At 41.2% G+C, this 21,457-nt stretch overlaps 1 protein-coding gene across 1 annotated transcript in view; it reads left to right on the forward strand.

Annotated features, from left to right (window-relative positions):
* Positions 1–2,131: 2,131 nt before the first annotated feature.
* The window catches only part of CC2D2B (coiled-coil and C2 domain containing 2B), a 96,904-nt gene continuing 77,578 nt past the window's right edge, over positions 2,132–21,457 (forward strand). The window contains 8 exon segments of the mRNA XM_034776860.1: positions 2,132–2,168; positions 2,654–2,715; positions 3,033–3,098; positions 8,574–8,643; positions 12,718–12,797; positions 13,067–13,144; positions 15,039–15,131; positions 18,243–18,429. Of these exon segments, the coding sequence (XP_034632751.1) occupies positions 2,132–2,168; positions 2,654–2,715; positions 3,033–3,098; positions 8,574–8,643; positions 12,718–12,797; positions 13,067–13,144; positions 15,039–15,131; positions 18,243–18,429 (673 nt within the window).

The raw sequence follows: 21,457 nt of genomic DNA on the forward strand, positions 1-21,457 counted from the left end.
GTCCTTCAGTGAGAGTGCCAATGCCCGAGATGATGGGGCGTCCAGGATTTCCAGGTTTGTGGATCTTAGGTAGTAGATAGAATAACCCCGGTCGGGGCTCTAAGGGTATGTTGATTTGTTCCTGTGTTAGTGTAGGGAGTGTCCTGAGTAGATGGTGTAGGCAGAAATTGTGGAAAAACAACATCGCTTGCCTCATAACCTAAGTCGTGCAGAACGCAATGCCATCCACAGCCTCAGAAACCACCCTGACATTATCATCAAAGAGGCTGATAAAGGAGGTGCTGTTGTCATCATGAACAGGTCTGACTACCAGAAGGAGGCTGCCAGACAACTCTCCAATACCCAATTCTACAGGCCGCTTTCCTCAGATCCCACTGAGGAATACACTAAGAAACTACACCATCTCGGGCACCAGCACTCCCAGCTATCTCCGTGACACCACAGATTTCCTGAGGAAACTACAATGCATTGGTGACCTCCCAGAAAACACCATCCTAGCCACCATGGATGTAGAAGCTCTCTACACTAACATCCCACATACAGATGGAATACAAGCTGTCAGGAACAGTATCCCTGATGATGACACAGCACAACTTATTGCTGAGCTCTGTGACTTTATCCTCACGCACAATTATTTCAAATTTGGTGACAATATATACCTCCAGACCAGTGGCACCGCTATGGGCACCCGCATGGCCCCACAATATGCCAACATTTTTATGGCTGACCTGGAACAACGCTTCCTCAGCTCCCGTCCACTCATGCCCCTTCTCTACCTATGCTATATTGATGACATCTTCATCATCTGGACCCATGGGAAGGAGGCCCTGGAAGAATTCCACCATGCTTTCAACAGCTTCCACCCCACCATCAACCTCAGCCTGGACCAATCTACACGGGAGGTCCACTTCCTGGACACCACCGTACAAATAAGCGATGGCCACATTAACACCACCCTATACCGAAAACCCACCGACCGCTACGCCTACCTTCATGCCTCCAGCTTCCACCCCGGTCACACCACACGATCCATCGTCTACAGCCAAGCACTGAGGTACAATCGCATCTGCTCCAACCCCTCAGACAGAGACCAACACCTACAAGATCTTCACCAAGCATTCTCAAAACTACGATACCCACACAAGGAAATAAAGAAACAAATCAATAGAGCCAGACGTGTACCCAGAAGCCTCCTGCTACAAGACAGGCCCAGAAGAGAAACCAACAGAACTCCACTGGCCATCACCTACAGTCCTCAGCTTAAACCTCTCCAACGCATCATCAGTGATCTACAACCCATCCTGGACAATGATCCCTCACTTTCACAGACCTTGGGAGGCAGGCCAGTCCTCGCCCACAGACAACCTGCCAACCTTAAGCATATTCTCACCAGCAACCACGCACCGCACCATAACAACTCTAACTCAGGAACCAACCCATGCAACAAACCTCGATGCCAACTCTGCCCACATATCTACACCAGCAACACCATCACTGGACCTAACCAGATCAGCTACAACATCACCGGCTCATTCACCTGCACGTCCACTAATGTTATATATGCCATCATATGCCAGCAATGCCCCTCTGCTATGTACATTGGCCAAACTGGACAGTCACTACGCAAGAGGATAAATGGACACAAGTCAGATATCAGGAATGGCAATATACAAAAACCTGTAGGAGAACACTTCAACCTCCCTGGCCACACAATAGCAGATGTAAAGGTTGCCATCTTACAGCAAAAAAACTTCAGGACCAGACTCCAAAGAGAAACTGCTGAGCTCCAGTTCATTTGCAAATTTGACACCATCAGATCAGGATTAAACAAAGACTGTGAATGGCTATCCAACTACAGAAACAGTTTCTCCTCCCTTGGTGTTCACACCTCAACTGCTAGCAGAGCACCTCACCCTCCCTGATTGAACTAACCTCGTTATCTCCACACTGATATATACCTGCCTCTAGAGATTTCCATTACTTGCATCTGAAGAAGTGAGGTTCTTACCCACGAAAGCTTATGCTCCCAATACTTCTGTTAGTCTCAAAGGTGCCACAGGACCCTCTGTAACATAAGAAGGCTCTCTTTGTGGTATCCTTGTGCTGTGTATAACTATTTTAAGGCTGCAGAATGGTAGAACCCAGATTAGAACTTGGATTCTTTACAGGTTTGTAAAAGTGAGCATTAGGAAAGGTAATGCTGAGTCTGCGGGGTATATTATGGGCCTTGTCACTTCAGAGCAATACATGCAATAAAGAACTTGGCTGCAGTAATTTTTTTTAAGTGATATTCTATCCTCTTCAGTTACAGAGGATAGAGAGAAAAAATCCAAGGGGATTTCAGGAAAAAAATAATAATTAAAATTTAATCCTAAATTCTTCTACTAGATGGAACTTTAGGGACCAGGGGCATTGTACCTTTCAACTGGTCAGAGAGATTGCTGTAGAGTCATGTGAGATATTTTTATTTCCCAAGGATGATCAGTTTTTTTGCAGATCTCCTAGCACCTTGACTGTGAGGAAGAAGAGAATTTGGATTTCCTACATGGCAGTATAAAGCACTGATACTAGGCCTGTCTTTGGACCAGACCTTGAGAGAGTCTTGAATTATGGAAATTCTAACTCTCTATTCTCCATTGTCCTTATATTGCAGATCAAGACCAGCTGAGACATAGATTAGGTACCAAGGGAAAAAATGTGAGATTGACAGACCAGGTGCAGGAGCTGCATATCAAATTCAACATCCAGATGCTGCCACATCAAATTAGAGAAACCAGTACTGGCAGTCAAAACAAAAACCTGTCACTACTACAGAAAAGCCCCCCTACTGTCAAAGCAATGTGCCAAAGCAATTAACTGATTTTTGGGTCTTTTGAGGTATGCTCTTGTGCACAGTGACAGCTTGACAAATTGTTTGGAGCATTGGCCTTTAGTGTTCTTTTAGTACTGAGATGTATTTTACTCCAAAGACATGTATCCTATAGATGATGATAATAATGTAAGCTTTAAGATTCTGTTTTCTAATTCTCCAGAAAAAGGATGCTCAAGAAATAATTCTAAAGAAGAACGCTCTGAGAAGAGAAAGTGCTAGAAAAAAGGTGAATTTGTTAATGCTACTTTTAATCGTCTATCTCTTTATTAGAACAGATGTTAGAAAATACTTTAGCTTGTAGAATCCAAGTATTTTGATGCCTTGAGCTCTGTATGTAATGGTACATATATAATTAATTGTGACCACTAGCTGTTGAATAGTAGTACTGAAAAACATCTGTACTTTAGATAAAAATCAGAGGGGTAGCCATGTTAGTCTGAATCTGTAAAAAGCAACAGAGAGTAGTGGGCATTCACCCACGAAAGCTTATGCTCCAATACATCTGTTAGTCTTAAAGGTGCCACAGGATTCTCTGTTGCTCTTTAGATAAGAGTATCTTATACTAACAATATCTTGTTTTATTTAGCCCAAATACATTCTTTAGCACTAAAATGCCCACTTTAAAATTGGCTGTGAACGTAATTTTCTCACAAGCATTTGACTTAATTTATCTACATGGCAATGTATATAACTTCCCAAGAGAGCTTATGTGCACAGGTATTCCAAAGTCCAGACTTCATACTGATAGCAGAGTTGTCCTCTCAAGAGATAGGTTATGTCATATTTAAAAAGAAATCCCTGCATGTGTTAATAAAACCTTAGATTGTTAAAAGTGAAAATGGTGAAAATCTAAATTTCTTTTCACCAGTTATGCTGCTTCTAGACAGGTCAGCTTAATTTTCCAGTTCTCATGGATTTGTGTGATGCTGTTGTGCCTGGTTTGCAAAGTTTGTAGGGGGAATGTTTAAATCAAAACTAAACACAAGGTGTTTGAAATTATTTAGAAATATAACTTTATAAACAAAATACTAATTTTGGCCTACATTTTTGGACAGTGCCTCTTTAACTCTGCTATCCCTTTGGCTAGGAGGAATAGATACGAAACAGTTAAATTGTTTGTGATTCTCTGTTTCATAGATTGTTAGTGTTTAAGGCCAGAAGGGATCATTAGATCTTTTAATCTGATCTCCAGTATATCTCAAACTATTAAATTTCACCCAGTTACCCCTGTACTGGGCACAATAAGTTGTTTTGCTAAAGCATACCTTCCAGAAAAGCATCCGGTCTTGGCTTGAAGACATCGAGATGGACATTTTACCACATCCGTAGGTAGTTTGTTCCAGTGGTTGATCATCCTTGCTGTTAAAAATTTATGTCCAATTTCTCAGTTGATTTTGTCTGGCTTCAGCTTCCAGCCATTAGTTGTCGTTACGCCTTTCTCTGCTAGATTAAGGAGCCCATTAGTGCCCACTATTTTTTCACCATTATCAAGTCACTTTTGAATCTTTTGATAAGCTAAACAGATTGAGCTTTTTAAGTCCCACTGTACGGCATTCTCGACAGACCTTGAATCGTTTGTGACTCTTTTCCTGAACCCTCTCCAATTTTTCCACATTCTTTTAAAAATGTGTCCTCCAGAACAGGAGATGGTATTCTAATAGTCTCACCAATGTTGTATGTAGAGGTAAAGTCACCTCCCTTCTCTCTGCTCTCCTGTTTAGCTCTTTTTGGCACAGCATCGCACTGGGAGCTCTTGTGTTGCTTGTCTACTTTGAGCCTAAATGCTTTAGAATCACTGCTTACCAGGATACTGTCCCCCATTCTGTAGGTATTGCCTTCATTCCATGTTCCTAGATGCATAACTTTACATTTGGTAGTATTAAAATGAGTTTTGTTTGAATGGGCCCACATTACCAAGCAATCCAGATTGCTCTGTATGGCTACTCTGTCCTCATTATTTATCAGTCCTTTTAGATTTATCAATCTTCTGAGGCTTTTCTCCCTAATTAGCTATATTGCCTTTCAAAAGGACATGGTGATTCAGATCAACCCACATTTTTTTCTAAATATAGACTTAAGACTGTATTATAACCAATCAATTTCATTTTCAATTTTTGAATCTAGAATCTTTTCTTAGACATCAGTAGTGTCTTAAATTACGCTCGTAATTAAACTAATGTTTTCCTGAAATCTTTTGTGCTATTTGTTCTTTACAGACCCAGGTCTATAGGGGCTCCAGTTTTTAAGCAGAGGAGAGCCTCAGATATAAATGGGAGTTTAAAAGTGTGAAATGCGCTTCGTAAGCCAGATTTTGCTCAGTTATGATGGTGTAAATCTGTAATAATTCAACTTTCTTCAGATGAGCTATTCTGGATTTACACCAGTGTAACTGAAAACAGAACCAAGTCATTTTCTGTAAAAAGAAGTACAATTTGCATCCAGTGGTCTGAAGGAAGGTAGTACAGTTTTCAGCCTGTACTTGGATTTTCCAGAAAGGAGGTGTTTCGGCTTGTGGATGGTTTTAAAGAGTTCTTTGTATATAGCTAACTAATGGGTTGCTAGATATATTGTTAGATTAAAGCAAGTTAAAATATTAATTGTTGGGACATGCTGTTAAACCAATGAAGTTTAATAGGCAACTGGAGAACATTTGGAACAAGAACAAGTTGAAAGCAGCCTTCAGAGGAACAGCTGTGTTATCTTTTATTTATGGTACAGTGTGATACTGTCTAACATTCCTGCCTGCTTTTAACATTGGGAAAAAAAGAAGTTGATATGAATATGGTATTCTTTTACAGCAGCTTATTGGTTATTAATCTTTTTCCTTTCCTGTATTTCAATGTTATTTCTATAAACTTAGAAGTTTAAATTTTGACACATGAATGTATTCATGATTTTACTGATTTATAGTATGTCTATTATTATGAAATCTGGAAACATTAAAGATTAGCACAATCATCAGTTTATAAATGCAACTTTAAAGTAGCAGCAGCAAAGATGGTGCTTTAGTATAGAACTATTTGGAAAGGCTTAACTCAAAAGATGGACTTTGCACCATTCTCTGACAGTTTAAGTGGGGCTTTGACAAACCACCAGAGGGAGCATATTCTATAGTCAGGAACTCTGCACCAAGAATTATTCTGCCTCTAGTCCTCAAGAGTGCACAGCTATGGACTGTCAACAAAGCCAACCCAGTTAAAATTAACCAACTTGCTGTTGCATGGGGAGAGTCAGTCCCAAAGTAGCCAGGTGCAAAATATATAGGGCTTTATAGATTAAATCCCTCACCTATAAATTACATTCGGAAGCAGATAGAAAGGTAGTTCGGGACACAGAGTACAAATGCAATGTGCTAATTAGGTCCCACTGCACTAATAATAATATTTGGTGCTTTGGCAGCATTTCTTACTGAGTGAAGGCACTTTACAAAGGTTAGTAAATTCTATCACCATTTTATATATAGGGAAAAAAACACTGAGAGGTTCTTTCCTCTTAACCTCTGAGAGGACACTGATTCTAACCAAGCCAGAGGACTGCTGTATTTTGCATTAGCCCACTCCAGGCCCTCCACACAAGTAGACTTACTTCATCAAACTTTAGAGGAGGGAAATGGAATAGTGTTTGTTAGAATGTTGGAAAGGTAACTGGTACCCATCCTGTTAAGAGCTTTAAATGTTAAAACCAAAACCTTGAATTCAATGCGCATACCAATAAGCACCCAATGGAGACAGTACATTTTCTTGCATACCCCAAATGACTGCCCTCCTGCATCAGCTTTAGACAGCATGTCAGTTATTTAGGTGAAGTTGCTCAATATAATGTTCATTGCAATGCTTAACTTCATGGTTACAATGGCATGCACTACCTGATGAACGTACAAAAGGAAGGGATGCAGGCTGGCAACATTTGTGGAGGCTCTAATAACAGCTGATTTAAAAAAAAATATTTTAATTGTTTAAGTACTTCAAAAAATAAAAGAAATCTACTAACAGTAAAGTACGTTTAAATATAGTTTGATAAAAACTAATTACAAAACTAATCAGATTTAGCTCCAGTATTTCTTGTGCTAAATTTTACTCTGTATTATAATGGATTTTTAGCAGTGTAAGTAAGAGCAGAATTTGGCCCAATATCTTTTTAATTTACTGTATCCTTTAAGGACAGATACACTGTATTTGTGAAATTAAATATTTAATCAATTAGACCAGTGGTTTTCAACCTTTTTTCATTTGCGGACCCCTAAAAAAATTCAAATTCAAATGGCAGACCTTTTTGGAAATCTTAGACATACTCTGCAGACCGCCAGGGATCCGCAGATCACAGGTTGAAAACCACTCTTCTATGCTAACAACAACCTTTTGCAGACCCCTTAGACATATTCTGCTGACCCCCAGGGGTCCATGAAAACCACTGTGTGGCATACTCCCAGAGCACAACCTGGAACTGTGGGACTTCTGAGTCCCCTTAAACTCTCCTCCCTGAGCTATCTCTCACAATGCTATCCTAGTGACAAGCAGCCAACCCGTCCAGGTGCTGTGATCACTCCATCAACATGTGGAGTTGCTGAGTTGCATGAATTCATGCTGAGTTGCATGAATTCATGCTGAGTTGCATGAATGCTTTCTAAGGCACTCATGAATTATACACAGGGAAACTCCAGCCAATCACCATAGCCCTCAGCCTTGCATCCCAGAAATATACCTTCTTACACTGTCCAAGACTACTTGAACAGTGCAAGCTCATTAATTAGTTTACCACTTTGTCAAAGGAAAGTGAATATGCACCAGCCTTTGTAATTTGAGCAGATTCCCCAAGCACTTTAGACAAACTCACTGGTAAGGACAAAACATTAAAATAAGTTTAGTAACTACAGAAAGATAGATTTTAAATGATTATAAGTGTTAGGCACAGAGTACATAGTTGGTTGCATAAGAAATAAAAATAGAATCGCGGCCTTAATTCTAACTTTAACTGGATGTTCCATGCATTTTACAGTTCTTAATACACAGGCTGACGTCCCTTCTCATCCTGGGGCAAGTCTCCACAGTTCGTTGTCTTCTAAACGATCTTCTAGGTGTTGAGATTGGGGAGGAGAAAGGCCCAGTGATGATGTCATCAACCCTCATTTATAGTTTCTTTCCACATCCTAGAAAGATTTTTGCTGTGAGGTGGGGGTCAGGTAGCCTCAATTGTATATGTGCCCTCTCTGAGGAGTCTCTGGGAGAGTGGATGCTTGATGAAACATCAACACCTGTCTGGCTAATCTAGATGTAAATCTGTCTTGTCAGTGTTAGTTACTCCTTTGTGGCCACTGAAAGGCTAGCTGTGGGCATTTCCCTTTTACCATATATTACAGCAACAAATACATAGCATTACTTCATAACTTCACATACAATGATAGTACATAGAATTCAACAGGATACTAATGTTCAAAAAATCAAGACTTCTTAAATGATACCTCCACAAGCCATGCATTGTACAAAATATATAATCATATCACAGCAGTGAATATGGGGGTTCCAGAGTGCTAGTTTGAGGTACAGTGTCATACACTGTATTAGACACTTACCGATAGCAAGTACTATAAAATATTACACAATCAATGCAATATGCAATTTTAGAAAATATTAACTGTGGGATCTGCAGTTTAATTTTAAAACTTTTACTTTAAATCTTTCCTCTGGTAATTTGTTTTTCATAGTTGACTGAAGACAGCGAACATGTTATTAGGCATCAAACAGAAGAATTTGTAGATCAGAATTTCCAGGAAGGTAGCTCAATAAAAATACTTGTCTTTGCTCTTGATTGATATTGTTTGATGAAGATGCACTTATTGCCTGAGCTGGAACTATAGTATACGTTTATTGGTCCAGATTGATACCCACACTCACATTGAATAATACCATATTCAATGGGACTTCTCATGGTGTAAGGAAGCAGTTCTCAAACTGTGGGTTGGGACCCCAAAGTGGTTTGCGACCTAAGTTTCCTCTAAGGTGCTCGGCCACATGGCCGTGCAGCAGTCTATTAAGCGCTGAGTAGGCACTCAGCGCTGCAGCACAGAGAGATGCCGCTTCCCCAGCCCTGGACCTGCCGCGGCCAGGGGAGAGGCACCAGCCCAGCCCTGGACCTGCCGTGGCTGGAGGAGAGGCACCTATTCCACGGCCCCAACCCCGGAACAGCTGCGGTGGGGAGAGGCGCCTCTCCCCCCAGCCCAAGTGCTGCTGAGGGGAGAAAGAGCTGGTGGGACGTTCTCTCTCCCTGCTGTAGCCCTGCTGCACCCCAAATCCCTCATTCCCGGCCCCATCCCAGAGAGAGCTGGTGGGGAGTTCTCTCTCCCTGCTGTATCTCCACTGTGTCCCAAATCCCTCATTCCCGCCCCCATCCCAGAGCCTGCACCCCAGCCAGAGCCCTCATCCCCCTGCATCCAAACTCTCTGGCCCAGCCCTAAGCCCTTCATCCCTAGCCCCATCCCAGAGCCCGCACCCCAGCCAGAGCCTTCACGCCCCTGCACCCCAATCCTCTGGCCCAGCTCTGAACCCCTCATCCCCAGCCCCTCCACAGAGCCTGCACCCCCAGCTGGAGCCCTCACCCTCCCACACTCTGAACCCCTCCGCCCCACCTCCGCCACATGAATTTTAAGGGACACGATCATAGGACCTAACTACATCAGCCACACCATCAGAGGCTCGTTCACCTGCACATCTACCAATGTGATATATGCCATCATGTGCCAGCAATGCCCCTCTGCCATGTACATTGGCCAAACTGGACAGTCTCTACGCAAAAGAATAAATGGACACAAATCTGACATCAAGAATTATAACATTCAAAAAACCAGTAGGAGAACACTTCAATCTCCCTGGTCACTCAATAATAGACTTAAAAGTGGCAGTTCTTCAACAAAAAACCTTCAAAAACAGACTCCAACGAGAAACTGCAGAACTGGAATTAATTTGCAAACTGGACACCATCAAATTAGGCCTGAATAGAGACTGGGAGTAGATGAGTTAGTCTCTAAGGTGCCACAAGTACTCCTCATTGTTTTTTACAAAAACGAATTTCCCCTGCTAAATACTCATACCTTGTCAACTGTTTCAAATAGGCCACCTTGTTTACATTGGCCTCATTAACACTACAAAAGTGATTTGCGCTCCTTCTTGTCAACTGTTGAGAATTGCCTACTTCCAACTAAAATTGAATTGGCTCATTAGCACTGACCCCCACTTGGCAAGGCAACTCCCATCTTTTCATATGCTGTGTATTTATACCCCCCTACTGTATGTTCCACTCCATGCATCTTATGAAGTGGGTTTTAGCCCACAAAAGCTTATGCCCAAATAAATTTGTTAGTCTCTAAAGTGCCGCAAGGACTCCTCGTTGAATTTTGTTATGTATCACCTCCAATTCATTCCGTACATGCGTGAGAAAAATTAGAGTGTACACTGGTCACGACCCAATTTTAATGGGGTTGCCAGGGCCAGCATTAGTCTTGCTGGGACCCAGAGTTGAAGCTGAAGCTCCACTTTCACCTGGGGCAGTGGGGCTAAGGTTCCGGGCCCCTCTCCTCCCACCCAGAGCAGTGGGGCTTGGGCTCCACTTCCGTGTAGTAATTTTGTTGTTAGATGGGTGTTGCAGTGCAATGAAATTTGAGAACCCCTGGAAGGTATTATTCACCATGAGTAAGGGTATAGCAATTGGGCCCTTTGTGAATACATACTTTTTTCTATATTTTCAGGGTTGACAAGCTAACAATTAATGAAGGTGATTGCAAAATGTTGAGTTTGATGTTTGATCACTTGATGATTACCTGTTCTGTTCATTCCCTCTGGGGCACCTAGCATTGGCCACTGTTGGAAGACAGGATACTGGGCTAGAAGGACCTTTGGTCTGACCCAGTATGACCATTCTTATGAGTGAGATTTTTAACAAAATGTGAAATACATTGCAAATATTTTCATAATAAGAGATACAGCCTCCCCTCCACAACTGACTTAAATTTAATTCAAAATTAAGGTGGGGCTACATTTTTAAAATTAGTTTTAAAAGTAGTTTAAAAACTACAAAATGGTTTCAATTATTTACTTTTATTACATATTTATTTTGATTAATAAAATAAATCTGAGCGTTTGTCTCAGACTCCAGGCCAAATTATTAAAACAATTATATTTTATTAGAAATTAACCCTTTTGTGTTCACATACAACTTTTAAAAAAAATCACATTTAAGATGAAACTTTTCTTTCCAAAGTTGAATTTATTTAGAAAGTTTGATCCCAGTTTCTCTAATTGTTTGATGTTGGCAAGGATAAAAAATACACTTGTCCCATAACAATATTAACCACATTTTGTTTGACAAGTTGGTGTCAAAAAAAGCTGAATTTCAAAACTTAAAACTATGTAAATAATTGTCACCTCTCGTAGGAGTAGGGCCTTTGTTAGGTTTGAAAAAGGTTAGTTTTGCTATATCGAAGTGTTGCCTATTTGAAAATGGTATGCTATGCATATATGGCTCCAGATTTTAAATCTAGAGGTATGCGCTATGGTCCAGATTCTGAAGTTGGTTAGTCCACTGTAAAGCATGAGTTAACCATGAAAACAGGTGGAGTTACTTCTGATTTACAGTAATCATAGGCCTAGTCTTCACTTACCGGCTGGTCCGGCGGCACGCCATCGATGTTCTGGGATCGATTTATCGCGTCTGGTTAAGACGCGATAAATCGATCCCGGATCGATCCCGGAAGTGCTCACAGTCGGCGCCGGTACTCCAGCTCGCCGAGAGGAGTACGCGGCGTCGACGGGGGGAGACTTCCGGCCACGTCTGGACCGCGGTAAGTCCGGACTAAGGTACTTCGAATTCAGCTACGTTATTAACGTAGCTGAATTTGCGTACCTTAGTCCGAAGTCCGGACTAAGTGGGGACCAGCCCTTAGATCAGTACTTGGCCACTTCTGAGAGAATACTTCACATTAGGGAAGTATTCACTTTAATAAAGGTAGGATGTTTTCCCCCTCCGTTTGCCCCTTAATCTGTTACCTTCCACCAACTACCCAGCACTTCAGTTGTCATCTTCTCCCCTAGATCATGTTTCCATGAATGTGGTGATTGGAATTGTGATCATAAAGAATTATATACTGAAGTCCTGCTGAACAGGCTGGTTTTCATGGAGCCCAGAGAGAGAAAGAGTGGCCTTGTTCACAGCAGTCAGTGCAAATCCATGCACTGAGCATGGGAGGCAGCTAAGCCAGGAAGCAGCTGCTGAGTTTAAATTATTTGATCCTTCTTATTTGAATGCGTGGGGGAAAGATAAGGGAGGTTTGGATGAATGTTTGTTTGTATATTCAGTATAAAATGGTAAAGTTAACAGACATCAAATTTTCAAATTGGGCTCAAGGGGCCACATATTTTGCTTTTGTTCCTGTAGTTATGCCTCGAATCAGCATGAGTATGCATTAATATGGTAGCTAGTAGTCAGGGTTCTCCTTTCTGAAATTTTTTGTATGTAACTTTAGAAGCCAGTTTGAAAATTGGATCCTGGACATCTGTGTTTTTCAGACACCCAGGATTTAAAAATAAATAAATAAATAAATATTCCTACAAATTGTACATGTTACAAGATTCTAGTTGTATCTTGGTGATTCTGTTTACATCTATAAAACTACCTGATGAACACTATTTTAGTTTGTTTTTCTATCTAATACTTTTCGTAAGAAGACCATTCTATTCATTATAAATAAATAATAGTAAAAGGGCTATGCACTGCAGAAGAATATACTTAAAAAAAATAGCATTTAGTACCACAAGAAGGTGTGTTAAAAATGTTGTGCTATGCTGGCTTTACACTAGATGTGGCTGAGGTAGAAAAACGAAGGAGTGTAACTGAAGCATTACGAGGTAGAGTAAGAGAGAAACTGAAAACATACAAGGTAACTTATTTTTCTTGTACTTGTAATTTATTGTTCAAGTGAAACATGCAACAAGCTACCTTTTTTGTGTGTGAAAGGCTGAAAGTTCAGTCAATTTAGAAAACTTTTCTGCTGTGCCACACTGTTTGGAACACCTCCAAAAGTCAAGTATAAGATCTGTAAAAGTTGTAAGTGAATTAAGTTTTTGACTTTCTGCGTGCTTTTCAGAACAATGGTTGTGTTGGTTGTTTCTGTAGAAAATAAGTATAATACTATACCTCTTGTTTTAGGTTGTACAAGAAAAGTCCACAGACAAAAGCTTCTCTGATACTAAAATATACCAGAAAAACCTTGAAGAGAGGACTGAGGTAATAAATTTTACAAATATTGCAAATAGTAAACAAAATAAGTAAGCTATATACATTATATTCAGTTCAGTGCAAAAAATGCATGAGTTAAATTTCCAGTAGTATCTTTAACTATGATGCATGACATGCATCTACTCACATTTTGTTACTAATTTGTTGGTTAATATATTGCTGTTTGTTATTGAATGTATACATAAATATTCCAGATATCCATTGCAGCCAAATTAACATTACAGTTGAAATGTTAACTGTTGAATTTTTGAATTTTTATGAGCTTAACTGTATAACCTGAATGCTGCATTTGCATTTTCTGACTTTTTTGTGATTCATAAGGTTTGATCCTGCACAAGAGAGGTGCAGAATGTTGTGCATAATGGCCAGACTTGGCAGAATTTTATTTTATTTTATTTTTTATAAATTTGATAGATAATAGCGTTTATTTTTAAGCATTTGTCCCATTTTTATTGACTTAAATTTTCACAATTGCAGGAAATTATGGGGGTCAGACAACAGGGGGGTGAGCAATAATTATTTAATTACAGTAGGTGTTGACATTCAAAAAGTCAAAGCTTTATAACTGTTAAAACACAAATTTTCAATATGATATTTCAAAACTTACAAAGTAAATACCCTTAAGTCAAACTCATAAGTTCTCAAGCAGCATTTTTCTTACTTTGTCTATCTGTAAATTTTGATAATTGTTGATGGAATTATTTTTGGTCAGTTTGTGTGTGTATAATGGTATCAATGTCTCTCAACATTCCTGATTGCCATCACCTCGGCAAGAAGGATAGGGGAGATAGCGGCTCTGGCGAATCCCTCCTTCACAGTGTTCTTCCCTCACAAAGTCACGCTTAGACCACATCCGAAGTTCACTCCCAAGGTGACCTCTGCATTTCATGTGAACCAACTGATTCACCTTCCAACCTTTTATCCCAAGCCTCATCAGGAGGATAGGGAAACCATGCTCTATATGCCAACGTTAGGAGAGCCTTAGCCAATTTGGCAGGAGAAGCGTTTTTAGAAAATCTCCAATACTCTTCCTCTCCATTGCAGATAGGTTGAAAGGCCCAGCGATTTCAGCTCAAAGACTCTCCAAATGGGTCTTGAACTATATCAAACTCTGTTACCAGATTCACAGTTTAGCACCCCCATCCACAGTACACTCTATGAGATCAGTCTCTTGTCTGTTGCCTTTGCCCAGGGTATCCCTATATCAGAAATCTGCAAAGCAGCTACCTGAGCATCTGCACACACTTATGCCATATTGGGGGACTCTCCTGCAGATGCCTGAGTCGGCACCACAGTTCTGTCATCCATGACAGACTCGACTCTGAAGCCCCATCCTTCAGTGGGAGGTCCTGCTTGGGACTCACCCACAGTGGAGCACCCATAGGGACACTACTTGAAGAAGAAGTTATTCACCTTGTGCAGTAACAATGGTTCTTTGAGATGTGTGTCCCTATGGGTGCTCCACGACCCACCCACCTCCCCTCTGCCTCAGAGTTCTTGGCAATAACTCTTCAGTAGAGAAGGAACTGAGGAGGACTTGCCTTTGGCAGAGCATGAGGTAGAGGGCAGCGCATGCATGGGCTGAATGGACACTGCTACAAAAGTTCTCCAATCAGCAGTGCAGCAACGCAGATATACCTAGAATGAAGCACCCATAGGGACACACGTCTCAAAGAACGATCATTACTGCACAAGGTAAGTAACTTCTTCTTGTGGCCATCTCTGATAAGTTACTGAAAATCAAAACAATTTTAGACTCCTAAATCTGAAAAAGATTTTTTTTCTGATTACATACAAGATTTGTACATTGCTACATAATAATAATGATTGCTGAAGATTAGTGTTTTTGCTTGGGGTTTGTTTGTTTGTTTTTCATCCTTAGACAGAAATCTTACCAGATGACGGCTTTACATTTTTTATTATGACTGGTGAAGAAGGCTCAGAATTAAAAGATTTGGACAAAAATACATACCAGGTATAGTATTTTTTTCTGCATGAAAGTCATCTAAATTCCTTAAAAAAATCTCATATTTATCTAATCGTCCTTGTGTATTCTTAATTTAACTAATGCCACTCTCCTTCAAGCATCTATCAACTATTGTAAAGCACCCATCACTGTAGTATCTAGGCACATTTTCTCTTTCCCCAGGTAATTCTGTGCCTCCTTTCATGTCTCCCCAAAAAACTTCCTCTCCTATGAATCCTACCTCAAAACTTGTTTTAGTTAGCTGGCTTTCAATCATTGATCGCTGTTAAAGTGCTTCTATTGCCAGTCTTGCTCCTGAGCACAAAAGAGTTATTTATATAAAAGAAAAAAAAGGTTCACTTTACAACTCAAATATTTGCTACCCATAATTTATACCTATAAAATAAAACACAATCAAAATGCCCTTCCGAGAACTGTGTCCTCTCTTGCTTTGTTTCATTAATTCTCCTAAAACATTGTTGATCATGTCTTTACTCTTCAACACTTGGTTATAAGCTTATCAAGATAGGGACCTTGTCTTACTTTTTGTATAAATTATAATGCACATCACTGGTATTATTAAATAATATGCAACATTTGGATTGTATAAAGGATAAACAACTATGCATCATAGGATTATAAAAACATTGGAGATTTAAAGTGATATCATAGTAAACTATTGGTAAGGCAGAACAAAATAATAGTAAGATAAATCCACCAGTAGTCTATCTTCTTCTACAACTAGAGCTCAATATCTTTTGTGTGTGTAGTGTGTAGAGTTTAAAATAAACTAAGGCCCCAATACTGCAAATACTTTTTATGTTGCCACAGCCCTGGTGAAGCTTCCCATGTTAGACATTCACCAGACTGCTGCATTTGAATCTCCAAATGCTAGACCAGGGTGGGGAAACTATGGCCCACAGGCTGAATGCAGCCCCTCAGAGCTTTGGATCTGGCCTGCGGGATTGTCCCCCGTGGCTCCGCGGGCCCCGCGCCACTCTGCAGAAGCGGCTGGTACCACTTCCTTGCGGCCCCCAGGCAGGGGAGCAGAGGACTCCGTGTGTTGCCCTTCCCTCTAGGCACCGCCTCCCACAGTTCCCATTGGCTGGGAACCGCTGGAGGTTCTGGAGGCGCGGCAAGGGCAGCGCATGCGGAGCCCTCCGCCCCTCCCTTCCCCAGGGGCCGCAGTGCTTCCTGGAGCGGCGTGGGGCCGGGGACAGGGCAGGCGTGCATGGAGCCTGCCTTGGCCCTGGTGCGCGCTGCTGCCACCCCGGAGCCGCTTTAGGTAAGCGGTGCCGTGCCGGAGCCCTAACCCCTCCTGCACCCTGCCCCCCAACTCTCTGCCCTAAGCCCCCTGCCTGCACCTCGCACCCCTCCTGCACCCCAACCCCCTGCCCCAGCTCTGCATACAATTTCCCCACCCAGATGTGGCCCTTGGCCCAAAAAGTTTGCCCACCCCTGTGCTAGACCCATGTGCTTTAAGCTTCCCTGGGTTTGAGTAGATTCCAGCACTGTATCTTTCTTTAGCCTCTTTGGCACACTTATGGGAAGAGACTTTGTTACACCTTCATGGAAGTGGGACCTCATGGTTCAGCTGCTGTAAGACTCAAGGACCAGTGCTGACTCCTCCAAGACACCAGTTGCTTAAGCAGAGCTCCAACCTTGTGGGTACTTTGTGGGTACATTTACCTCTCCATGGATGTGTGATAGTTGGCACATAACCACCAGGCTTTGCAAAGGTTTCTAACAAAATTACTCTTTACTTTAGATAGTACAAGAAATGGAGGGATCTGGATAGAATAATAAAAATCCTGTACACATTTCTCTGCTTCAGTTTCCTCACCACATTTGAGCATTCTTTGGGGTCATGTCAGAGTTTTTTAAGGAGTCTAGGATCCATCCATCCTTCCTCTTCTCCTTCCCTCTTGCACATGGCTTCTCTTTCAGAACATGGAGTCCCTCTCATTCCCGCAGCCTACTTCTGGTCTTTTTTCCCTCTTTCTCCAAAATGACTGGTGAGAGACCCTTTCTTTTATAACCTCCTTTGTAGTACGCTGATCAGTCTCATCAGGTATTCAGTCTCCCACCAGTGATCCATTGCTTAGTTATCTCCCTCTACCCTCATACCAAATTCAAACTTGAAAAACTGGTTTATCCAGGGTGGTAGCCAGTTCCTTGTCCAAGGGGTATACATGTATATAAAGGACCATAAAAGTGTAACGACCCTCCATTGTTGGCCCTATGTCACTACTTCTTGGAATTTCAGTCCAGCAAAGACAGCAGAGAAAGCAGATGACCCCTCCCCCCCTTCCAAAAAAGTGCAGTTTGCAGTCTGACATACGAACATATAGAAAGTTACCAATTTCAAACAGAATTCATAAGCTGTACATAGATTCCCCAAACTGTCACTTGTGGTTAAATTAGAAACGAGAATAGCCCCATTGAACGTAGATTCCTTAGACTGTGAGCTTCTTAGAAAACAGAATGTGTTTCATGAATGTTAGGAAAGACCTAATGCACAATAGGTGCTACTGTAGTTAAATAATAAATGTTGTTTGTTTTTCAGAATAAAATGGTCATACATTAGTTTGAATCTGTTTCCTTTCTGAAATATAAAAAATGTCACACAAAATAGTAAAATATATAAATTTTCAAGTATTACAGGTCTATATTTTATTCTGGTTTCTCTAGGATATGAAGGAGGCTCATTTTCTCCTAATCAGAGAGCCAGCTTTTTTTTTTTTTTTTTTTTAAACTTTCTGTGCAAAATGTTTTGCTCTCTTGGAAATAAAAAAAAAAAAAGAATTCTGGATGATGAGTTACTCTGAGTTATGTCACTCAAAGTTCAGGGATTTTCTGTCTCTTCTATCATGGAAGGTACAACTAGGTTTGAAGGCTATTTCATTGTTCAGCACTTAGATACTATAGTGATACACATTATAGAAATAATATAGATAGGCAAGGGAAACAAAACAGAAAATTTGCTTTTCCTGAGGATTACTGTGTCCATTTAGATTAATTTATCAAGCAATCCTTTTATGCTAATATGGATATTTATCATATATATCACATCATTCTGTTAATTTGTGTGTATATGGAATTGATTTTTTTGATGAACAGCAGAAATTAATACATGACAGTCATCGAGATCTTGATGTCTTGAATGATGAAAGTAGTCCTCTGCTTGATAGTATGGAAGAAGTTTTATTGCCAGATGTGCTTGAAGTGAAAGCTGCTGAATATGAATGCAATGAACTGCAGATTAACAAGCAATGGGAACATCTTTTTGTGCCAAGCAGTTCTCCAGGTATTGTGCCTTTCATATAAAATTAGGAAAATTATTAAGTGTATGATGAATGGCATTACTATTGTTAGCATTATGGCATGTGCAGTTCTCAGGGTGAATTAAGTGAAGATAAAGAATAAAGTAAACTTTCAGAGCCAATATTGAATCCAGATAGATCTGTATCTGTGCTCTAGTCTAGTAGCTCTAGCATTTGAACTAAGCTCAATTTTACAAAAAGCAAAAATTACATGACAAAAATGTGTAATTATTTCTTAAATTGTGCAAATAAAGGAGGGTATGTGATTCAGATCCTTAATTGCAACCATCTACCGTCTTATCTCTCAGCTCATATCATCTAATCATCTTAACCATCTGCCACCTAGCCACATACCTTTTTATCTACATTAACCCATACCAACTTATCTATTGCCTTAACTTAACTGCAGCTTCAGTACATATCTCATGGCTGGACAGAAATTGCCACCATAGCAGTTGACAAAATGGACTAGAAGAAGATGGGGAGAATTTTAGGAAATTGTAGTGATCAGCTAAAACGTTAAATCAGTGTTCTTGCCAGAAAAAAAAGTAATTATTATTTATACACTACCAAATGTGTCATATTTTAGGTATTTTAAAGACAGATAAGAGTTAAAAAAACAGTCCCCAAAATGTTACAAATTATACAATACTAATCTAAATTACTAAATTTACTAATCTAAACTACATATATTTAATAATGAGAATTTTTTTTAACTTTGAGGGATTTTTTTTAGGGCTGTCAAACCGTTAAAAAAATGAATCGCAGATAAAAGAAATGTAGGGGGGAAATCTTAATTTGATTTTTTTTTTTAAATATTTTTATTGGAAGTATAGAGTACAATAAAATTAAGGAGCCTAACCTTGCTCCCTATGAAGTCAATAACAAAGCTTCCATTAACTCCAGAGGGAGACGGCGTACTGATACGTCCAAGATTGTATAGAATTTAAGAATAATACACAGAGCCAGATGATGATAAAGATTTTAGAGTGGTAGCTGTGTTAGTCTGTATCAGCAAAAAGAATGTGGCACCTTAGAGACTAACGAATTTATTTGAGCATAAGCTTTCGTGGGCTAAAACCCACTTCATCAGATGCATGCCCACGAAAGCTTATGCTCAAATAAATTCATTAGTCTCTAAGGTGCCACAAGTACTCCTTGTTCTTTTTAATGATAAAGGTTTCTTTTAATAAATCATCTGATCTCACTTAGGGCCTAGATAACCAATTAATCTTTACTTGCTAGAGGAGGAGAGTAGTCGTGGACATAGTGAGGAACTGTGAGGTGTGTGCTCTGTCAAGAATAGGGTTATGGTCATCTTGCAGCTGATTTAACGAGGGAACTACAGTACAGAGGAAATAAGGCAATTTTAATGTAAGTCAATGAAAGCTCTAAGGCCTGGTCTACACTAGGCGTTTATGTCGAAGTTAGCGCCGTTACATCGAATTAACCCTGCACCCGTCCACACCGCGAAGGTATTTAGTTCGACATAGAGGTCTCTTTAATTCGACTTCTGTACTCCTCCCCGACGAGGGGAGTAGCGCTAAATTCGACATGGCCATGTCGAATTAGGCTAGGTGTGGATGGAAATCGACGCTAATAGCTCCAGGAGCTATCCCACAGTGCACCACTCTGTTGACGCTCTGGACAGCAGTAAGAGCTCGGATGTTCTGAACTGCCACACAGGAAAAGCCCCGGGAAAATTTGAATTTGAATTCCTTTTCCTGTCTGGCCAGTTTGAATCTCATTTCCTGTCTGGACATCGTGGCGAGCTCAGCAGCACTGGCAACGATGCAGAGCTCTCCAGCACTGATGGCAGTGCAATCTCAGAATAGAAAGAGGGCCCCAGCATGGACTGATCGGGAAGTCTTGGATCTCATCGCTGTGTGGGGCGATGAGTCCGTGCTTTCCGAGCTGCGATCCAAAAGACGGAATGCAAAGATCTATGAGAAGATCTCTAAAGACATGGCAGAGAGAGGATACAGCCGGGATGTAACGCAGTGCCGCGTGAAAATCAAGGAGCTGAGGCAAGGCTACCAGAAGACCAAAGAGGCAAACGGACGCTCCGGATCCCATCCCCAGACATCCCGTTTCTACGAGGCACTGCATTCCATCCTCGGTGCGGCCGCCACCACTACCCCACCACTGACTGTGGACTCTGAGGATGGGATAGTGTCCACGGCCGGATCCTCGGACATGTTAGCGGACGGGGAAGATGAGGAAGGAGATGAGGAGGACGAGGCAGTCGACAGCGCTCACAACGCTGATTTCCCCGACAGCCAGGATCTCTTCATCACCCTTACAGAGATCCCCTACCAACCCTCCCCAGCCGTTACCCCGGACACAGAATCTGGTGAAGGATCATCCAGTAAGTGTTGTAAACATCTAAACATTTATTTGTAACAGAACATGATTATTAACAATTTAAAAAATGGGTTTCTCATGATTAGTTTGATTAACTTAACGGTTCAGTCATGGGCAGTGCAACTATTTGAAAAAAATCTAGCAATGTCCGGTTTTGCATGATTGTCCTGCCCAAGCCGCTCTACTGTTTAGTCCCTGCTACTGCAGCTACAGTAAGATGCGGTCTATATGTCCGGGGATGGAGCAGAAATCCTCCTGGGACATCTCAAGGAAGCTCTCCTGCAGGTAATTTGAAATCCGCTGCATTAGGTTCTTGGGGAGAGCGGCCTTATTGGGTCCTCCGTAGTAGGACACGTTGCCGCGCCACGAGACTAGCAAGTACTCCGGAATCATTGCTTGGCACAGCATGGCGGCATACGGCCCTGGTCTTTGAAGGCTTTCCCGGAGCATTCTCTGTCTGTCGCTCTCAGAGATCCTCATGAGGGTGATGTCGCTCATGATGACCTGCTTTGAATGAGGTAGGGGAATGTTAGTGTTGGGACTGCTTTACCGTTCCTTTACAGAACTGTAACCGCTGGTTTGCAGCCACGCGGTGGAGGCGGGAGAGGGTCAGCCGAAAGGGATCGTTCCCGGGGACAGCCGCGAGGG

The sequence above is a fragment of the Trachemys scripta genome, chromosome 7 (genome assembly GCF_013100865.1).
Source record: "Trachemys scripta elegans isolate TJP31775 chromosome 7, CAS_Tse_1.0, whole genome shotgun sequence".
In the NCBI taxonomy this organism is placed as follows: Eukaryota; Metazoa; Chordata; order Testudines; family Emydidae; genus Trachemys; species Trachemys scripta.